Source organism: Corvus kubaryi, unplaced genomic scaffold (assembly GCF_017639235.1).
Source record: "Corvus kubaryi isolate FWS band 111438036 unplaced genomic scaffold, C.kubaryi_AGA036_p1.0 132, whole genome shotgun sequence".
Classification (NCBI taxonomy): Eukaryota; Metazoa; Chordata; class Aves; order Passeriformes; family Corvidae; genus Corvus; species Corvus kubaryi.
This window is the reverse complement of record NW_024580666.1, coordinates 4,655,826-4,678,062: the sequence shown is the minus strand read 5'-3', so window position 1 is coordinate 4,678,062 and position 22,237 is coordinate 4,655,826. Positions and strand designations below refer to the sequence as shown.

Sequence of the window (22,237 nt, the reverse complement as noted above, 5' to 3'; positions counted from 1 at the left end):
ATCTTCAATATACTTCCAACTAATGCTCCACTCAGGTGCATTTTCATGAGAAATCACATATGTCATGGAAAGCATAATTAGAAAGATTTTATCCATAGTTCTGAGCTTCAGATGAATTCTACTGGATGCATTTTATAAAGGAAAGTTATATGCCTTCCTGCCACTTTTGTGAATACCATGTGTTCTATTAACAGTGGTCTTCAAGGAATCACTGCAATAGAGCAGGCTCCTCCTACCTCTCTTTCTTGTTTGAAGGAATTTATTACATTACAGAAAAAAGTGGTTGCTTCCAGCTGCAGAAATTGTTACTCCCAAAGATGGGGCATGGCATGATTTTGTTGCAACACTGATATCAGAGGCAAGGCAGAGATGGAGCATTCTAGACACAACCTTATAAAATATAATCACCCTCAAAGAAAGCATTACTCTGAAGAGATGCAAATCTAAACCCTTCTAATGAAAAAGAACATAGTACTCACTGTGCAACAGGCACATCATGTGCTTGTACAGCATCAGTAAATAAACAGATTTATTTATTTAGTTGTACATTTGGAGCTGGAGCTAGAGATAGTGAATCTAGAATAGGATAGGGATCTGAACAAATGGGAACCTAAGTAAGTGGGAATCCAAATAAAGAAAACATAACTTCTCCTAAAGAGACCATTATAACACTTCAAAAATACTTTCTGTCTCTGATATGTATTAATTGTTGCTTTACTTCCCACTCCTGAAGAAATATAAAATGAAGGTGGACCAGAAGACTGGACTTGTTGAAATGATTATGGATAAACTTGAGGAAAAGGATGAAGGCACTTACACGTTCCAGCTGCAGGATGGAAAAGCAACCAATCAATCTAGTCTTGTCCTCATTGGTGATGGTAGGCTAACCTGTATTATGCAGCGGGCTGGAAAATTTATACCGAGGTTACCTCAGTTGTCATCTTCACTTTTCACTGTTTTCAACACCAATAGACGTTCCAGGTTTTTTATCTCACAGTTTTGCCTGCCTTCTACAGGACAGGGCATGTGTGTGAACTGAAATTTTTAAAGTGATGGGAGGAAGGGGAATTGTTACAGAAATGTAAAATACTGCAGCATGTCATAGTTTGGTTTTCCAATGGGTGGAATGAAAATTTCCCATATAAAACGCCATTCATCTGGGAACAAGTAGCTGCACCTGTTAGAGCTCAAGCAGCTGCTGACTCTGCTGCCTCTCATTTGCCTTCCTACCAGGAGCTGTATGATTGGAGATTGCACATCATCAAACAGGACACATTAAACTTCTGGTGACTGCAAGCAGCTAGGAAAGCTGAGTTAGCCATAATCAGCTTCTGACATTCTGGAATGTTCAGTGAAAACCTGATCCTATGGCCAGATTCTCACTGACATCCAAGGGACAGCGTTAGACTGAACTGTTACAGTTACATTCAGCACTGTACAAACAGCACATGAAGTTTAACCTTGTATTTCTTACTGGTTTTAATTCCTAGTATTCAAGAAGCTACGGGATGAAGCAGATTTCCAGAGAAAAGAGTGGCACAGGAAACAAGGTGATAATATGAATACTTATAAGAATCACATATGTGTTAGTCTGTTAAGAGTTTGTTTATATTTATATATGTTCATTTGAAATACATGTTTTTTTGGTGTTACATGGTTACTTCTGAAGCAGAAATAGGAAAAATGAAACCACATTAAAATATAACAGTATTCTTTTCAAGTAAAACACATCTGTCTTTCATTTTGCATCACGAATACCATTGATGTGACCTTTAAAAACATACCTGTAATTTCAAACAGGTCCTCATTTCGTGGATAAACTGGGATGGGAAGTTACCGATGAGTGTAATGTGATGTTGAAATGTAAGGTAAGGGGCAACTGAGTATAATGTTCAGAGTACACTGACCTACCACTACCTTGATGGTGAGGATGGGAAGGGACTAAAAACATACCCTTTGCTTTTGTACTCCCAGCTGCATGTTGGACAGTGACAGAGCCTCTGAAGGTTAATCCTGCTGAGGCAACAGCTCATTGCGTGTAACAAAATATGTTGGAAAATAGCTTGAATTTCTTTCTTCAGGTCTATCAGCCACCCACTCAGAGAAAGGCACCTGAAAGTTACAGTCTTTGTAAATCCAGGGATTTACTCATTTTTGGCCTGTTTATGCACATAGAAATTCCCTGGGCAGGATCAACTCATTCCGTGCCCTCCTTTTCTCTCTGTTTGCATCCCTGTTGTTTTCCCCTCTTGCCTCCCTCATTTTAAAATGGAGGCCTGCAGTTGCTCACTGCCATCAGGTTGTAAAGCTTGCTGCTCTTTTGTGAGAGACCTGAACAAGCTAACCCAAAGAACAAGCTAACCCATGCAACACCGAGTTCCCCTGCTCAGATGAAGAGAATAATTGCAATGTGGTTTTCATCCATCTTAGGTGGCTAATATTAAGAAGGAAACACACATTGTGTGGTACAAAGATGACAGGGAGATAATGGTAGATGAAGAACATGACTTTAAGGATGGCGTGTGTACTCTGCTGATCTCAGAGGTGAGTGACTGTCTTCATTAGCCCTCAGCTGAAGTTAGCGTTCAGATTAATTATATGATCTAATCTGGTACTCCAGCAGAACAATTGAAAAAGGAAGTGGGTTTTAAAAATGGAAAAGCTCACAAGGCGTCTGTGTTTTAGCAGAAGCAAATGTCTCTCTGTAGCTGCTTGTTCAGATTTTCAGGAAATGATGATAGAAGAGATAATAAGCTTGTCACTTCCTTTGCATGTCAGTTTAGCAACAGATTGAGACCACATTTCCATTCTGAATAGCATTTGGAAAATGCTTGTCACTCAGGCTTTCAGAGTCACCAGGGTCTCAGAGTCACCAGAGGGGCCTGGTCCATATCCAGCCTTGCAGCAAATTTGGGGTAGGACCTCCTGCCAAAGCCCATCCCACCACCCCAGTCAGGAGCAGGGCAGCTGGGGGGCACCGGGGCAGCCCCAGGCACCGGGTACCTCCCTGGGGACAGGGACGGGATATCAGCTGGGATCAGAAGTAAAATCTAGATTTTTCTACAGTACCTGTTCTGAAAACTGGTTTTATTGTTACAATATTGCAGTTTTCTAAGAAAGATGCTGGCACTTATGAAGTCATACTGAAGGACGACAGAGGAAAGGATTCCAGTGAGCTAAAGCTCAAGGACACAGGTCAGAGTCTGGCTGCGGTCAGCCACACCAGCAGATAGCCTGACTGAAGTTGGTTCAGGGTAATACAGGCATCTGCACACATTGCCTTCCTGTGGCTTTGTTCCTCATGCATATAAGATCATATGATTAGAAAAACTGAGATTATTCAGTTCAAGTAACATTTGAATACAGCTTATTGCATCTGGATTCTGTATAATTTTGGGAGCATAGAGTGACTAATGCTAAAAATGATAACAGATTTTCTCAGGGGCCCATCAATAAGGCTACAAGTACAGAAAAACATTACAGAACTATCTCATTTAAGAAGATTTTTATTATGTTTTGCCAATTACTTAGGGGCCTTTCCACTTATTGTGATTACTATATTCTTAACATTTCACTCATATCCATTAGAATGTATATAGACAGGTTAGCATTCCAGCTGAATAGAGTCATTTACAAAAAAAAAAAATAAAATATAGTTTTGTTCAGCTGCAGCAGTATTCATCAAGGCTGCACTTAAAGTCTGGAAACTGTGAAATAACAGGCTACATTTCTGCATTACTCAGATTTCTAGTATGCTTGAAAAGGTAGCTTTTTCAGAGACTGGTTTTTCAAACCTTCTGGGGAGAATATTTCAGAGCCAGTACTTGTCCTACTATTGACTGTGCTTGAACTGCAGACACAGAGTCTTAGTCTCTGGATTTTATTTCTACAGCTTTTGCAGATCTGATGAATGAAGTATGCAGAAGGATTGGTAAGCACTTAATTCTTTTTTCAAATGAATGACTCATTGTGGCACTCAATGAATGGCTGTATGGCTGCATAAAACCATGTGCTCTTCTTTCAGCTTTATCTGCAACAGACCTGAAAATCCAGAGCACAGCTGAGGGTATCAGACTGTACTCCTATGTTACTTATTATGTGGAAGATTTGAGAGTAGGCTGGTTGCACAAGTAAGTATACAAGAGCTTTGCAAAACCCAGTGCAATTTTGTTTTTATAGATTCAGAAAGAACCCGGATATGTGAGAGAGGTGAACCCCAGGTTTCCTCTCCTCTCTCATGAGTCCTTATCTCGTATGGGTTTGTTTCAGTCAATTACATTCACATGAATCCAGTACAAGAGTCAGGTGTGGTGGATCCAGGCCCTCCTGTAGGTTCTCTCATGAAAGACAGTCCCATGCCACAGGATGCCAGCAGGATTGTACTGCTTCAGAGCACTTCCTACCTCCCCAGTGGGAGCTGCATCTTTTCCTGACTCAGTTTTAAGGAGTGATGCAAATATAACCCAAGAGACCATCAAGCTTCAAAAGAGGCCAGCACCATGAGTTCAGAGATACCTACCCTGGAGGTCTGCTTGTCTAGAAGCCACAATTCAGTGGAACTGGGGCAAGCAGGCATATCCTCTTAATGCATGGCTTCATTTTTAGGAGGCAAAGCAAATTCCAGCGCGTGCCCAGGGCAGTAAAATCCAGACAACCCCTGCTGCAAGCACTACAAACCTAACCAAGACAGACAGAAGAACTGAGATTTATAAAAAGAATTTGAATATCCAGCTCCCCATAAAATTAATTGGACTTGCACATCCAAATCCATGAGACAGCTTTGAGTTCTCAGCCAGCACAAACAGCTTGTACTGGAAAATCCAGAGAAGTAAACAAGAGAAGTAAACAACTTAGATCACCTCAAATCTATTATTTCTATCCCTGCTGTTTCACTTCCTGTGGACATGATAGTAGTTAGTCCGTATGATGGAATCTGAATTACTGATCTTTCAATAAAACTCATGTAAATGAGGCACAGAATACCCAGGACGTGCTGTACCAGGCTTGCTGTAATTATTGACAGTAATGTTAAGCAGCACCCTGTCAGAGAAAAGAAAGCAGCTTGAGGCGTTCTTGTTTCTTGCCACCCGTTTTGACCTGGTATCATCAAAAGTCCTAAGTATTTCAAATAAGTGCAAGAGAATATGAAGTATCCCGGGGGTTTTTTCCCCCTTTCTATCTCTCTTTTCTCCATTTCATTTTTAGAAACCTGTTTCATCTTGAAGCATGTCAAATTAATCTGGAAAAAAAATAGGTTTTTTCCCTCCAGTGCATTCAAAGTTATCAGTTTAAAGATAACACGGAAATGAGTAGGTTTTTGACAAATATCTTTTGCCTCATCCAGGGAAATTAACTGCTTAGCTAGGGAGCTAAGAAATTGATTTTTCCGTTTTTTTTTTGTTTGGGGGGGGGGGGGTTCTTGTTTGGTTTTTTGGATTTTTTTTATGGAAGGAGATATACTTATGTCAAAGTGGTTTTAAATTCCAAACATAGCAGAGCATCAGAAATCATTCCAACTGGGCAAATACCATTTGTATCAAAAGTGGGGTTTTTTTGTAGATCTGTATCTACAGCCCTGTATGGTTTTCTTTTGCCCAAGCAGAAATAAACCTATGCTAAAAAGAGAAGAGCAACAATTGTAGATGCCTGGGCTACCCATCAGAGATCTGACTTTAAGACTTGTACAGCTTTTCCACGGCTCAGGTCGTAGACTGAGATGCGTAATTTTTCTGCAAGCTGTGAGGATAGCCGGACCTTGAACAGGGAAAGGCTGTCCCACCGATTCTGCCAGCTGGCTCACAACTCTTGCAAGGATTTGACTTCAAAGGTTTCACAATATGGTGGCATACCATAGCATCTTGGAAATCATTTAGTAACTCCAGATGTGCTCAGTGACTCAATGTGAGCAAATCCTTTATATACTCCAGTAAAATGAAAAGGTAACATTGTTTTGTACTTTTCAGTGATACCCAGATTAAGTTCACAGACCGAATGAGGACTGGTGTCACCGGGGAGCAGATCTGGTTGCAGATCAATGAGCCGACTCCACAGGACAAAGGCAGATACATAATGGAACTCTTTGATGGCAACACAACACACAAAAAGACAGTGGATCTTTCTGGACAAGGTAGGCCATTCCCTCTGCTACCATCATCACCATGTGGGCAGTATGCTGGGGTAGTGTAGGAGCATCCACAGCAGGATCTTGATACAAACCTGTCGCCCATTGGGTGTGTGCACCCACCAGTCTGGCATTTTTTGTAGGGACTGCATCCACCAAGCCTGATAGAGTTAAGAAGCATTTTTGGACAATACTCTCAGGCACACAATGTAACTCTTGGGGATGGTGCTGTGTGGGATCGGGAGTTGGACTCAATGATCGTTGTGGGTTCCTTCCAACTCAGTGTACTCTGTGATTCTCTGATTTGTTCTCCCCAATCCATGCCATTTGTTTTCCCCAGTATGTGCTCTCAGGTCATAAGATACAAACAGCTTTTCCCTATTCCAAATACCCACTTATTGTCTGCCTACTGAGATGCCAGCCCAGTTTCTGAGCTATTTTACAAAACCCCTTGTGTTGCTGGCATTGATTGGCAGTTTTAAATGAGTTGTAGCACTGAATGCCTTCTCTGTGTCTCTCTTCCGAGGAATATTTGAAGGAGGAAGTGAGGAACAAGTTTGTTCTGATACTTTCCTACCACATTTCTTTGATGGGTGTAATAAAACTCCTTATTCTTCAGAGATGCCAAGACCTTTCATCAGCATGAGGAAGGACTGTTAGGGGAACAATTTGGATTGACCATTGGAAGCTTTTACTCTGAGAGACCTTTCAGATCCTAGAGAACAGATTAACTCCTTCCAAACTGCTCTTTCCCGTTCCTAAAGCTTCACTCTTTTTTTGCAAGCTCTGTATAAGGGAGATAACATTATAATCATCTCCACGCTGCTCCTTCTGTACTCTATCTCCACTTTCTAGGAAAAGACATTTCTTCTTCCCTTTCAAAGCAGGAGAGGTTGGCCTCCCCCATGATGGCAGCTTAGCCTGAATTTACAAAGGAGACAGCAATTTGTTGTTTGGTTTGCTTGTAGCCATCAGTGTAGTGCTTCAAGCGGATGTGCAAAATGCTTGGAAAATCATACCTCTTGTATTCCATAAACCAGTGGTCTCAGAAGTGGGGGTGTGCAAGGTGACCCAGTGTGCTTTGCTGGGGCAGCAGGAAGAATACAGGAGAACTTCACTTGTCCATGTACATAATCTATAAATAAATATACATATACTGGCTGTGCATGCTCAAAAAAATTTTAGATAGGGATGTATAATATTAAAAGCTTCAGAGGTCACTGCCATAATCTCTCATTTAGGTGATGTATTGTGCATTTCTTCCTCTATTTTGTGAAATTACTTCAGCCTACTATTTTCTTGCTCTCTCTTTGTCTTAAAGCCTGACATCTAGAAGAAAAAAAGTTTGTTTATGCATTCATATGTATATATGATAGCTGCCATATACCAGATGGCCTTTATCAGTTGAACCATTCAGCATTTTAGAGTTTGTACAATACACATGCATGCAGCCATTTTAAATTTTACAATTTAAATTTATTACATCTACATTTTAAATCTACTCACTCATTTTAAATTTAAACTTGCGTGATGATTTATCTCTAAACCTACTTTTTTCCTCTTTACAAAGCATTTGATGAAGCCTTTGCTGAGTTCCAGAGACTAAAGTAAGTATTATGTCATCTAAATACAATAATTGCAGCCATAAAATAATAACAGTATTTTTTGTTTGTTTTGTGCTGGAGATAACTATAGATGAAACTGGAGATGAAACAAGTCCTAGTCATACAGAAGCCCGTAGGAGTTTTGCATGTGACTTCTTTGGTGCAACTCTTATGTAACAGTCAGGTAGCAAAGAAAAAGCAGTACTGCCAAGCAATGAGAGAGATTTTCCTTAATGGATTAAAGGCAGTTAAAAAGATAACATATTTTTCAATCACTGTAAGTAAACCTTAACTGAAATTGGACTTTCCCTTTGTTTCTTTCAACTCCAGACAAGCTGCGATTGCAGAGAAAAGTAAGTGGGCCTTCTTTGACAATGGTTGCAATAAACTGTTTATGAAGCTTTTCTTCCTCTCCAGGAAGGTTGTGTGTTGGGAGAGGGCATGTATGCATGTATATATGCATGTACTCATTCTAAAATGAGTTTGTCCTTACACCAAGGAGAAATAAGTGACCCTTTGTTGATTTAACATTAGTGCACTTTGCAGCTAATCATATTATTCTTACAGGTTGGGTTGATTTTTCTCATCTAAGCTCCTGTTCTCAATACCAGTTAGCCTTCTCTAAACATTAACTTTATTTCTGGGATCTCTCATGCATGTTCTCTGCACAAAAATCTCTTTGTTTTCAAAGATGGAGAAAATAATTTGGCTAGATTTGAATGCTCTAAAATGTCAAATGACTCTGCATTACTTACAGAAATGGGTAAGAAAGCAACAGTAGCTTTTAAATTGCTTCGAATCTCCTCATACTTTTGCCTGTATGTCAATTCCAAAAGAGCAACTAAGACAGAAATATGTATTAACTACTTAAGGAGCAAGTTATTAGACTTCAACTTGAATTATTAAACTCATGATCCTCCCTATTTACAAAAGAACCCATGGAAAAATGAATTGTTCCACTGCAAATGACTTTCAGACCTGTATAAAAATGTGGGCAGAACTGGCATTTGAAAAGTTATTTGAGAAAAATGTGTGGAGAGGTAGAGCAGGGCTTGGATATGAGCGCTAACCTGAACGAGTCCCAGCTGAGACAGCGCAAAGGGGTCAGTGACTGCCCTGACCTTTAATTTCTGACCCTGGACTATCCGTAAGGCACTGGCATGTTAACTGACATAACACAGTCCCTTTCCTGGTCTCCTAAGGTTGTTATTTCTGTGCTCCAGAGCACATCTTTTACTGAACACATTAGAGGGGAACATTCTGTACAGTCATTTCCTTCCTCTGCCAGGCTCCACCCAGACATGTAACGAACAAAATCCATATTCCAGATTAAGTGCACTAAAGCCTGCGTGTGATTGGCTTATTTGTATTTGTCTAAGATTTCTATGGGACTCTTGAGTTTAAAACTAGATCAAGCAGCTATCATTCTCATTTACACATAGATACATATAAGTGGTGGAACTTCACTGTTGCCACTGAGACTGAAGTCTGTCTTTAGATCAAAGGCCAATTTCCAGAATTTTACCAGGTGTCATTCATTTCCCTTTGGACACCCAATGTTTTTCGTTTATCGCAGTAAAAAAATTGAGCACCAGATCTCAAAAACGTAAATATTTTTCATGCACTCAGAATTAAAACTGAATTGATGTCTAAATCTGCAGGACACAGCACATGTACTTTTAATTCCTCTCTGTAAGTGATTGACACCAGCTATTAACACATCTTTTGCTGTGAATTCAACATTTTTTTTAAGTCCAAATGGTGTGCTAAAAATGCTGGATAGTTCTCTGCTAGCACAGATATCAGAGACAAGTACATAAATAAGAAAAAAGGAAAGAACTAGAAGAGAATCTGAATCCGGCACGCAGTTGATTTTGAGACACTAAAGAAAATTACTCTTTTTTGTTTCCAGATCGTGCACGGGTACTTGGAGGTTTGCCCGATGTTGTCACCATCCAAGAGGGCAAGGTACAGTAAATTAACTGAAGCTTTACACAACATCCCAACAGCTTGAATGCCTTTCAGTGATTGGAAAACATTCACCTTTTCTTTTTTTTTTTTTTTAAGATGACATATTTAAAATCTGCTACATTATTTATTCATCCCCTGCCTTCTGTACATAATTCAATGGACTTGCACAGATGGGTTTATATATTCAGGGCAGTGTCTCTTCTTAAGAATTAGATAAAAGTGAGATGACAATGTGAGTCGGGACTAAAACTCCTTATATAACCAGCTCTTTAAAAATTCATGCACAGGTTTCACAGTTAGATTTTTTTCTTGTAACAGGGCATCAGGGAAGTGTAATTCTTTTTTTTTTTTTTTACATGAGAGCCAGTCTTTCTACGCCTTTTACAGTTAACTTCCTTGCAATGTGTCATGGTAGTCATACCTGCAGAGGCTGGCTTTTAAATAGTGAAAAAGTAGTAAACTACAGTAACTCAATTCTCATCCAGACAATAGGAGAAAAATTCATCTACTTCATCAGGGTAAAGGAGAAGGAAGTCAAAATAAGTCACTGGTGTTATAGTGGGTTATATTAGGAGAGTTTAGCTGAAAGATTATGGTAAGGCACTCCCAGAGAGACATCGATGCTTGAGCATGGAACAGATGACCAGAAAGTCAGTTCTCAATTTTCACAGCCTTTTCCCAGCACATTGCTTCTACAACTTGCTGTTTAATAGTACTGAGACCAAGAAGTGCCTGCTCTTCCTGCTGCTCTGCCACGAGGCAATTCCTCTTCACACTGTGTGTGAACAGTGAAATAGGGCATGTGAATGTCACTGAAATCCTGTAATGTGACAACTACAGTAAGGCAGCTTCCTGGTATTTCTGGCTTTATCTGGCAGTAGGTCAGCTGGGTTAAAATAATTTGATTATAAGCTCAGCAGAAGTGTTAAGATTCTAAAGTCTTGTTCTGAAATGCTTAACAATGTGAGATGTAGCCAACAGATAGTTGACTGCAGCAGTTCTGGGAAAATCAAGTATCTTGACATTACAAAATAAAATTCTTTAACAGATTTAGCAGTTTGAGAAATGCTATAAAGTAAGAAGCACTCCTGTGAGCATTGTAACTGTAGATAGAAGACACCAAGGAACAGAATGAATTAGCAGATTCTCAGCTAATCAGTGCTTGGAGGCTTGATTCTCAGAATGTTTTGGCAGGGTGTAAACAGGGTGTAAATGATTACCAGTTTTAAGCTTTCAGCCAAAAGAGAGTTGATATGAACTTGTGTATGAGTTCACTGAAGCAAAATGTGTAGTGTTTATAAAAAGAGTTTGTAAAAAATGAGTTGCAAAATCTTACCCAGACACATGTTGTCCTTGAGAGCAAGGACATTCGTAACGTTTGAATAAATGACTGAAATACTCCCAGAACTCAAGACAAATATCCTTGACCTTACGTTTCTTGATTCAGTAGAGGATCATTTTGAGTAGGACAGAGAGTTACTGGGGAAGACAGAGCTGGTTTGGGTGGTGTTGGCTCAGCTGTCTATTGTTTGCATATATGCTGGACAGAGGGGAATGCAATTCTCTGTTGTGTAACTCATGCAAATTGCACAATCATTGAGGATTTTGTAAAACAGCAAATGAGGTAGCAGAGGTCTGGCAATTGCAAGCTTTGATTGTGAATACTGGTGCCATCATAACCACAGACTTACATGAACAGATTGGTATCTCGAGACTGAACTTCCAAGCATATGCATATCTCAAATTTAAACTTAACATTGTGACTGTGATGCTATTTATTCATTTTTCACGTGTGAGCTGAAGGGTATGGGTGAGAACGAATGAACCAGTGTTTACCGAGTATTAATCAAATAGTGTTCCAGATGGCCTAAGAGGCTTCCACTGATAGACATAAATGCTCCTCAGCAGTGTGGTATAATTGGAAAAGGCTAAGTGTCAGTTCACATTAGGGAGGAATCTGACCTGACAGAGAATGCTAGCACAAGTTTCACGTCCAGCTGGCCAACTTAACCTAAGTGGATCTTTTAATGAAGGCCTGTAAATGAGTGAAGAGGCTTAGGATTCTGACAGGCACTTTCAGGAATAGAAGCAACATATAACATCCTTCTTCCCACTAACTCACTATTCTACCCTTCTGCCAGGGGTGTAGATCCTCACAGATAGGCTGGAAGAAGGGAGCAGGTTTCCTTGACTGAGCTGCTTCAATCCACTCACCAAGCCATCCACGACTGTGACTCTGTGCTAATACAAAAGAGGAATGGCAATACTCGAAAAACAATGACACATTTATCTCTGCCACCTGTACTACCCTACTCATGATAATCTGCAGTAAAAGGCAAAGAGATAGTGAGGGGCACAAAGGGTCTGTACTTCCAGCTGCTGGTTGCCCCAAGTGCCCATGCCCCAATGCCCTGGGCCCAGGAGCACAGGACACATTTTTTTACCATAAGGATTTCCAGTTGAACACAGTATTATAATCAAGGGTTTCAGTGAGTAATAAATACATACATGAGCAAAGACAATCTCTTGCCCAAAGGACAGAAATCCAAAACAAATAGGTGCAGTCACAGTGAGCAACCACTTCCCCTTGGCTATGGAATTACCTTCTAGAAAACCAAAGATACTACCATCTGCATAGTGAATAATAAGACACATCTCTGCACATTAGTAGCTGGAAAACAAATAGAAGGAGTTGGGAACATCAAGAGAATCACTCATGTCAAACAGGAGCTAGTGATACAAGGTTAAGGAAAATGTAGCTATTTTAAGGAATGCTTTAGAAAAAGAAAAGAATCATCACTGCTGCCTGAGTCTCTTTGAATTATGGAGTATGATACGACTTCAAACACCCCAGCTTTGAATGATGCCACTAATGGAGCTGTTTGGACATGGACATCAGCTCATGAGCACTGTGGTGGAGTGGCAGCTGGGGCCACTTGGTGCTGATCTCTTGGTTGCTAGAGAATCAGAAGACAATAAAGAAATACCAAGCACCTGAAGGGGCCCACACGCATTGCCTGGCTAAGGCTGAGAGCATGCTTGTATCCAGAGGGATAAGGAGGAGGGGGAAATGTAAAACCTCTTGTTTTCCACTTGTTTTTCAAAAAGATGGACTGATATGGCAATCAAAGCCACATTGACACCAGTGGGGCTATGAGAGAAGGAAGTCAACAGCCCCACATGTTCACCAGCTGTAGGTGGCTGCAGGAAATCAGATTGAGGCTATTTCCACCATGTCATAACCACCTTGTACTTGGAATCTGCCCTTCCTTCACTACTAAGAATTATGTGTTCCTGATGGAGGAAAAACTTCCCCTTCCCTTTTGTTCTCATTTTGGTCCTCAGGTTGGGCATGTGGGATTTATTTTTTATTTTGCTCTCACAGATATCAACACGTTTCACTTTTATAGAGGTATCAATTTTTCTATCTGCTCATTTCAACAGCCTTCCAGGCATCTCTCTTCTGTCCCATCTTCCACTATCACACTACCAGATAAGAAGCAGAGAGTTGAAGGGAAGGTAGCCAGTTAAACAGATTTCTCACTGTGGATATTTATCTTGACAGCCTATAGGGCTAACCATGTGAGTGCTTTTCAGTTGCCCTTATTTTTGTCACATTTTTAGAAAGAGTCTTTAAACAAAATGGAAAAGATACTTGATTCCTGTCAAGTGAAAGCTTGTCTATTCCTTATTTATCACTTATTTATCACTATTCCTAATAAACCACTGAAGACCATTTTCTTTGCAGTAAAAGTTCTTCAATTTCCAGTCCAGTTAGATTCCCCTTTGAATAGCATTTTAAATTTAGACCAGTGTACTATCCAGTACTTACATATAAATAAATTTCTTCCCAAATAAATCTCCAGAGAAAGGCCTATGTACCACTGAATTGTCATGTGAACTTTTTTCACATTTGACTCTCTACGTGATACTCACTTTTGCAAACACTTTTGAGAAGATTGCCATAGCACAGTGACTGGAGGAGGGGATCATTTTTATGTATAAGTATCTCCCAAAAATTAATTTCTTAGCTGAAAAGAAAAAAAGAAGGCCTGTACAAAGTGTACTCAAGAGATTCACCAGCCCACTGAAGGTAGAAGAAGCTGCCAGTGACGTCTCCATCAATATGATTCTCTAAGAGTGAAGATACTTCTTGCAGTCTGATGAGACTGAATTCAGTCCTTAGGAACAGTACTAACATCAAAGGGAAATACTTACATGAACACCAAAGAATGAGTAAAGCCTGTATTGATTTCAGTTAAAAATAGTTTTATAGGAGTGCGTAAAATGCTTCAAGTCTGTTAGAAGAGCTGTCAGGGCATAGTTTAAAAGGATTCAAAATTAAACAAAATATTCCAGGGCCACTTTGTTCCTAGTTATTTAAAAAGCAGGCACACTTTCTTTACTTATGGGATATATATATATATATATAGAGTGAGTTTAATGTGAACAAAACCATCTGTCAGTTCATTAAAATCTTATTTCAGGTCTAACACACAAAAGCAGAGAGTATCTAATTTTGTATTAAGAAATATGCATCTACTAGTGATTATGAGAGAAGAAGGTCCATAAAATATTGAAAGGTTTTAATGGCATTTTTGAATTAACCGAGTTCCTTCTTTTCCTTTATGATAGAGTGACATAAATTATTGATTACTCATGATGGTATGCATCCTTTTATTAAAGCAGGCAGCTAAATGGGGAGCTGGAATATTTGGAGAGTCAGGCATCAGAAAACACAGCAAATATTTACTGACTCATGATTCCTTTGTACTTTTTCTACAGGCACTTAATCTTTCTTGCACTGTCTGGGGAGATCCCACCCCAGAGGTCTCATGGCTGAAGAATGAAAAATCATTTGTATCCGATGCCAATTGCATCCTGAAGTTTGAATCTGGAAAAAATGTCAGCTTTTCCATTTCTGCTGTGTCCACACAAGACTCTGGGAAATACAGCATTGTGGTGAAGAACAAGTACGGTACAGAGACCAGCGACGTCACTGTAAGTGTGTACATACCTGAGGAAGAGAGAGTCTGAGCAAGAGAAAAAGCAGTAAGATAAAATGAAAGCGTAAATTTAAGACTAGAAGACAGAAGTACAGAGGACATTTTGGATGTTAGGCTGACAATAATCCATGTGTGTAAATGGCTTTCTGCTTTAGCAGGCAGCCTTGGATTTTTCCATTTACTTCACGTTTTCTTCTAATATACTTATTTGTGCCAGGGTAAACAGGGCCTTTCCTAAATGTTTTCTTACTGCTAATTTCACAGAAACTAACTGTAGCATCTTAAGCAAGGCCAAGTGCTTGCTGTCTGTAAACACACCATTTCACCCTCTTCCTGGAGCATATGGAAGGAAAGGGTCAAAAATTGTTTCATTAGAAGCAACTAATGAGGTAGATGGAAAGATCAAAAATGATCGGGGCGTTTTTGAGCAGCAGTTAGGATTTGTTCCAGCTTTGGTAAAGTAGCATAGATGGAATGTGTTAGATCACAGAGAAATTATTGCTGGTTTTTGTCTGTGTTAAGGCCCTTTTTATTGCTGTGTTAATTTAGTGAGGCCTTAATATGGGTGTCATTTACATCCCTAAATATTGTTTAATCTGCCCAAACAGGGTAACAGTACTGTAACACAAATGAAAATAAGGCTTAGGAGGCCAGGACACTAATAATTGTGTGTGTCTGTAAAAGTGTATGAACTCTGCTCTATGTTCACAAATAAACTGAATTCACTTCTTTCCTTCCATCACAAGCTTGTTTCACTGTGTCTTGTTTTATTAGTCACAGCTCCAGTAGTTGTGCACAGTGTCTTAGTGTCTTCATGCTTTCACCACTGTAATTACCTCCAGCTTCCCTTTAGATCCCTGTTAATCTTCACTTTGCTGTTTGCAACAAAAACACAATGGCATCTCCTCACACCTCTCTGTCCAGACCTTCACTACTTCTCCTCTCAACTCAACAAGGTATTTATGCAAATTCTGTCACAGAAGTAGTCTTATGTTTTTCAACTCACCAAAGGCATGAATTGTGATTTAAGGGTGATATGTAAATATTTTGTTAGATAGAAAAGTCAGTGAATTTCATCCAAACTTAACACTGGAGATTCAGAAATAACATATTTTATCAAGATCTTTTAAAGCTACAAAAAGGATCTTCACTGTAACACAGAAAAAAAAGTGGGGTTTTTTTGGTTACACAAAAATGTAACAAAGAAACATTTGTCCAGATCTTTGAATGCACTTTACATAGATTAAAAACTCCATGTCTGCCATTTTACAATGCCACTGATTGTATCAGCTGAGGAAAAGCAACAGAACATGCTGGACATATGTATGATATATACATGTGATGCTATACGTATAGGATAGGATCAGAAGCAGTTATCAGCCCAATTGCTACTTAGGAGAGCAATGTTCCATGTCAATAAATGTTTTCATTACTAGTCTCACAACACCACAATTCTTCACATCAAAATCCGAAGAACTAACACATGTATTTTCAGTCCAAGCATGATCTGTGTGCACCTTTCACATACTCTTTCTTGTTTTTTCTAGCTACTGTGACTGCAGAAAGAGTGCTGCAGTCCCAGGCACTCACTTTGGTGCAGTACTGGCATTTCTGTGAGGATGCCACTACTAAGTGTTGTACAGTTAACACTCACTTAAACCCTTGCCATATGAGGTTTATTGCCAGCTGATGTTAAAGGAGAAGTGGAAGCATGAGGGAATTCTTAATGGTTCAGGTAAAAATAGATTCAACACAGTTACCAATGGTGAAAATGCCGATTTTAGCAATATCTTTTTTTAAAATCAGTTTCTAGAAAGGGCTAATGATTATTATCTTAGTCTTATAAAAATAATCCATATTTAGATCCGTTTTATGAACTACCAAAACATGTTAGCATGTGCCTAACTTTACTGCATATGCCTGCACTAATAGTACCACTAGTTTCAAGGAACATGTTACGTTTATCTGGTATAAATTTCTCTTTCTTCCCGAAGAGATTTCACATCACAGGGATTTTTAACATGAAATTATGCAAAACCAAAGTGGTTTTGGTGTTTCACATGAACAGCATATGTGCTCACACAGTGTTATCTCCTAAAATATTTAACACTCAAGTATCAAAATTGATGACATTATTGCATTTTTAAGGCCTAAGTGTGTAATTATGTCCTTTAATGAATCAATATCTGTTACAAAAAAAAGTTCAGATTATTTATTATTATCACAGCAGCTGAGTAAAACAAAGTAACAAGGCCTAATTTTTGAATTTCAAAATATAATCATGAGAAGATCTGAAATTTGAGATACAGCAAGCTTCCCGAGTTCAAAGAACTAATGCAAAATTATTTTATAATTTTTCTTAGTAGGACATGAAGCCAATTCAAGGATGATATGCAGGTCACTCCATATTTGTCCCACGACATATAACTTAAAAATAATAGTGTCACAGCTCTTCCATCCTCCAGAGTGCAAACAAGAATATGACTCGCTCTTTGCAATAACTGATGTTTATTACTTAGTATTATTTTTAATAATGATTGCATTTTGGCAACAGTTTATTTCTACCACTTTATTTTGAAAAGTCTGTCCTCCTGCCTCCCTCCTTTTGGCAGAACTGCCAGGGAATACACGTGGGTCACCTCCCAGGCTGGATACTACTTTTTTTTTGCTTTGGCAGATGTATGTGTCCCTGAAAGTTAGAGTAATAGCTGCTTCAAAAGGTGTTGCTTCCAGGGATTCAGTTATAGTGATTTCAGCCTGACTTTGTGATGCATCCACATGCCTTGCTTGTGCACGTTTTGTTCTTGCTTTGCTTCAGGTGATTGTGATGCCTGTGTCAGGGCAGACTGATACAGTCCAAGGACACAATCAAAATAATAAAACTGTATCTAAAAAGAAAAAAGCAATGACAGCAAGCAAACAGAAGGAAGGGGAAAAGAAAGGTGAGTGCTTTCACTGTTACAGTCTTCTATTCCAATGAAAAAATTGTTAAATTGTTATGGAGTTAATTGTCTGTGCCAATCAAGATTTCATAGGTCCCAATCAATCAAGTTTATAGTAAGCACACTTTCAATCAACAACAGATGCAAAGTATGAATTACCAGGTTAGGCCTAAGTGAGAGAGACTTAAATCAGTATTTTTAAACCACCTTTTCTACTTCCACTGCAAGTTGTCACCTTGACTAACCTGGCTGATGAAAGTTTTTTAAGTCATAATAAATCCTTCTAAATTTCTGAATGCAGAGGGAAGACTTTGTAAGCATGTGTACATACACAGATGGTGTTATTTTCCAAAGTGAGACTCATTTCAGCAGCTAGATGTTTGATATTTCACCAAAAATAAGGCCTTGCTGATTCAGGGACGCCAAATGCCATGGGGTTTTAGAAAACCCTGACTGTTTAGCCACTACTTGAGATTCATCAATTATTCTCTCTTAGTTTTATGTCCACATGGAATGGTAAAGTTGGAATTATAAGCGACCATTTTTTGTCTCATTTAGAGAAAGGGTAGAAAATTAAAAGCTCTCTGGTGACTCAGCTTTCTTGTATATTACTTGTATATTATTTTACTGTTCTTTTGGACTCTTACTATAATTACTACTTCGACACTGATTTACTCTTCCCAATTACAACTCTCTCATATAGAGCATTTTAACTCCAAATTAGTCTTTAATTCCAACAATATCAGAACATGTTTTACATATTTTTGCCTAAGTACTTTTTCTTTGCATACATGTTATATCATTTCTGACAGAACATTTTATACTTCCCCCCCCCACCTTTTTGCTCCTAAGGCAAGAACAAATATTTTACAGCATTTCCTTCATCTCTTGCCTTTCTGGTATGGTAGACTTTTCTGAGCAATCCTGTAAATTAGGTGACTTAAGTGGAAACAATTATTTCTGTACCTGTAAATGTTTTCCAGTATCTACATCTTAATCATTTTAATTAGAGGCCATAAAGACTTGGGCATGGTTTTGGTTCCATAAGAAGTAGTAATGTTATATGTGATACTGAATCTCTTTATATGGGTAGGGAAAGAGGAAAAGAACATGATAAGGTCATAACTAATGTGAAAGAAATGTTGCTGAGCACAGTAAATATTGTTACTTAAGATTACTCAGAAATTTTATTACTTCTCCTAAATCAGATTTTATTAAGCCACACGTAGAAGAAATTATTGCTACAGAAGAGACACCTGATCCAAATGAAATGCCCCCTGTGGAAAAGGATACAAAAAGCAACCAGCAAGTAGCAAAGAAGACTGATGGAAATGCAGGAGTAGCAGAAAAGGTTCCTCAACCCACAGAAGGCTTGGATAGGCAGGGAAAGAAACCACCAGAAAAAGCAGCCTTGGGTAAACCCCACTGAACTTCAATGAAGAACGTGATCCTGTAACAAACAGAATAATAAATTCAACCTGAGATTTCATGAGCAATATATTAATGGTAATATTTTAACACAAAAGTTTATTAGTGGTGGTTTTTCTGTAACATTTGTAATACTTCCTAACTTTAAATTTAAATGCATAGTAGATGGGCACTTATGTCTCAGTACCAGATAATTGCACTGCAGGAATTTCTAAGTATCTGAATAATGATGCATATACTGTCAATGTGAATTTAATTACTAAAATAAGTCCATTATAAGCAGAGTTCATTAGAGCAAATCTTGTCCAGAACTGACATATTTACTGCAGTGTAAAGGAATGTTGGTATCAGTTACATGGATGTGTTAATCAGTACTTCTAGGCCATCACAGCTTGAGGCAGATGCTGCCTTACTTTTTCAAGGAAATTATATATACAGCCCTCTTCACGACATGTAGGCTCTACTTTTCACCATGACCAGTTTGGCCACAGTGGAAGATCTCCAGAAACAGAACCATCTCCTATGGATGCAGGGGGAGCATAAGTGGTTTTCTTTTGATCCAAGTTTCTTTCATGCAAACCTGTTTCATCAGGTGAACCAGGATGACATCCGGCCATTTTTTATCACCAAGAGCCACTTGACTTCTTTTCAGTCCACTCCACTTCATTAATTCCCTTAAAGCCTTCATGAGTTACTGTGTATATAGCATTAACCCATGAAGTATCAGCTGCCTCACACGCTCATTTTCCTCCCCAATTTTTGCTACAGTACTCAGATTTCTGATAAACCCACCGCTCTTCTTCCTCAGCGGCTCAGTCCAAGACTATCCCTTCTTCCACTCACTAGCATCATATCCACTGGTTTCTTATAAGAGACTGTAGCTTCATGGTCATGTAAGCAAGGAATAAATGCAAGCCAAGAATCTCTGCATTAAATCATTGCTGTGCTCATTCACGTTTATTACTGTGTTCACTCACGTGTTTATGTACCGAGGATATAGGAAAATATGACTCATTTGCAAATGCTTAGATACCATGGAAGAAGCAGAGTTCAAGCTGAAAAAAAAACCAATTAAAATAAAGGTCAGAATCTATTTTGTTGCTGTGCAAGCTGAGTTCAACTTTAAAGTGACCAGAAGTTATAAGCCATAAGAAATTAAAATAAGATATTTTAATTACTAGGAAAATATTCTTATTGATTTCAACTCTAAGAAGGCTCAAGCATATTGTATTGTCTTTTTCCAGATAGATTATTGATGAAAGGTTACTGAATTCCACTGGTATTTCTAGGTGTTGGATCTATGACGAATGTGGAAATACTGAAAACACAAGAAATACGAGTTTCCAATCCATCCTTATAGAACTGCTAGCATGAGAAAGCAAAAAGTCTCAATAGCATATGAATGTGTAGAAGTCAAGACACTGATATCCCTGATGAGAAGAAATTAATTTCATTCCAGTAGAGTTCCAACAGGATTCTATTCAACTCTTTTTAAAATCAACAGAAATTTTCCTGCTGGATGAAATACTGGATAGAACACTTATATGTAGGCAAGTAGAGTAATAATGTTTCTGTAAACAATGTAAAGGATTTAAACAACTTGGATGGTCCATAGTGAGTGACAGAAGGACGTAGGATGCAACAGAGAAAAAATTATAGAAATCAAAATACTGAGTTCTACACAAAATGGTGTTGGGAGAAACTTAAATGCAGACTGAACTACAACTAAAATCATCCAACTACACTTAGGTACTGTTTGACATTGAGCTTGACTCAGTTCTGCATCACATCTTTTTCTAAACTTACATATTACAGCCCAGCAGTGAAGGATGTAAGCGTAGGTGCCACAGAGAAATGCAGTAAGGAGCACTTCCATGGTAGGACACCCCAGTGCATGTCGTTTCTCATGCAACTACTACAGAAAATGATAAATACCTAGAGATGTGCAATTCTATCACTCTGCCAGAGTTACAGAGTGTGGACCTCCAAAAGCAGTGCAAAGCTGCAGGTTGTTTCCCACAACTCCCCCTTGCTATGGCAATTATTTCAAGCTGCCTTACATCTGCAAAGATCCATCACCCCTCAGAGCTCCTTCGCGTTGGGAGCCTGTCTGCCACAAACACCAACGGCAGCGAGTAAGTTATATATAGAACGGACTGTACCACTGAGAGCCTGATCCAATTCCTGCAAAATGCCACAGGGGTCTTTTCATTAGTTTTAATAGAAATCAAGCTAGATCTCAGAAGAACGTTCTAAAAATGTCCCAAGTCTCAGATTACAAAGCCCATTTTTCTCACTGTGAAGCCAATAGCAGATCTCTCTTTTGTGTCATTGTAGCAGAATCAGGTCTGAGCTTTTTGCTGCAAGAAAAATCACTATTTTCCTTATATTTCAATTAAAACCTACTGGAAATAGCTTTAAAATTTTAAACTAAAATGCATTAGAGTTTGGGGATTTTTTTTGTTATATTTGGATGGTTCCTCATAAAGCTGGAAATGGAGGCACATCAGTATTGTTCTACAGGACTGTATTTGCTATCCAGAAGTATAGTGTAGTATGCACAATAATGTGATAAACATATCAAAGATTACCCCTCTGTTCTTATTTTGATTATTTAAGCTGTAGTGGTTCACAAATGTATAACAAAATGTCCAAAGTTAATATTAACAGAATTGTTGAGTATACTAAAGCTTATGATTACCACAGTGGAATAATTTCTTTCTTGCATTTTAAATGTATTATTTATATTCTATTCTCCATTATAAGTATGAAAAATTGTTTCAGTCTCTGTGCATTACATAATGATAGAATGCAAATTACTTCTGTAGCAACAGGATCTCCTATCAAACACACAGAATCATTTGACTACATTTAAATTCAGGCACTGGACGCAATGTTTATCTGAAGCACCAATTCTCTTTATTTTCTTATTTCTCACCTACATGTTCCATTTCAGCACATATTACTCTTTATATTCAAATTTATAACTCTTCTAGAAATTCATGTTCTCGTGTTATAATAACTGTATTTAACAGTAAGGGAAAGTGTTGCAATAAGCTATATTATCTAATCACCTTCTAAAACCAGAAAGGATGATTTTTGAAGATGAAAAGGGATGATGTTGGGGTTTTAGTTTAGTCTTAGTTTTTTTCCTGTTAAAGGAAT

General features: G+C 38.5%; 1 protein-coding gene and 1 long non-coding RNA gene across 4 annotated transcripts in view; one reads left to right on the top strand and one right to left on the bottom strand.

The window, feature by feature from the left end:
- Window positions 1–21,850, top strand: part of MYOM1 (myomesin 1) — an 82,163-nt gene extending 60,313 nt beyond the window's left edge. For 2 of the 3 annotated variants that reach the window (XM_042030446.1, XM_042030454.1), the window contains exons 27-40: window positions 734–878; window positions 1,491–1,550; window positions 1,801–1,868; window positions 2,431–2,544; window positions 3,108–3,195; window positions 3,893–3,931; window positions 4,025–4,130; window positions 5,964–6,127; window positions 7,692–7,728; window positions 8,056–8,078; window positions 9,638–9,693; window positions 14,482–14,697; window positions 17,521–17,644; window positions 18,853–21,850. In XM_042030446.1, the coding sequence (XP_041886380.1) occupies window positions 734–878; window positions 1,491–1,550; window positions 1,801–1,868; window positions 2,431–2,544; window positions 3,108–3,195; window positions 3,893–3,931; window positions 4,025–4,130; window positions 5,964–6,127; window positions 7,692–7,728; window positions 8,056–8,078; window positions 9,638–9,693; window positions 14,482–14,697; window positions 17,521–17,644; window positions 18,853–19,073 (1,461 nt within the window). In that variant the 3' untranslated portion in view covers window positions 19,074–21,850. Of the gene's footprint in view, window positions 1–733; window positions 879–1,490; window positions 1,551–1,800; window positions 1,869–2,430; window positions 2,545–3,107; window positions 3,196–3,892; window positions 3,932–4,024; window positions 4,131–5,963; window positions 6,128–7,691; window positions 7,729–8,055; window positions 8,079–9,637; window positions 9,694–14,481; window positions 15,448–17,520; window positions 17,645–18,852 lie in introns of those variants that run through there. The other variant, XM_042030462.1, reaches the window with a different exon arrangement.
- Window positions 15,799–22,237, bottom strand: part of LOC121665777 — a 10,657-nt gene continuing 4,218 nt past the window's right edge. Inside the window, exon 2 of the long non-coding RNA XR_006016485.1 lies at window positions 15,799–20,127. This is a non-coding gene — a long non-coding RNA (uncharacterized LOC121665777). The remainder of the gene's footprint in view (window positions 20,128–22,237) is intronic.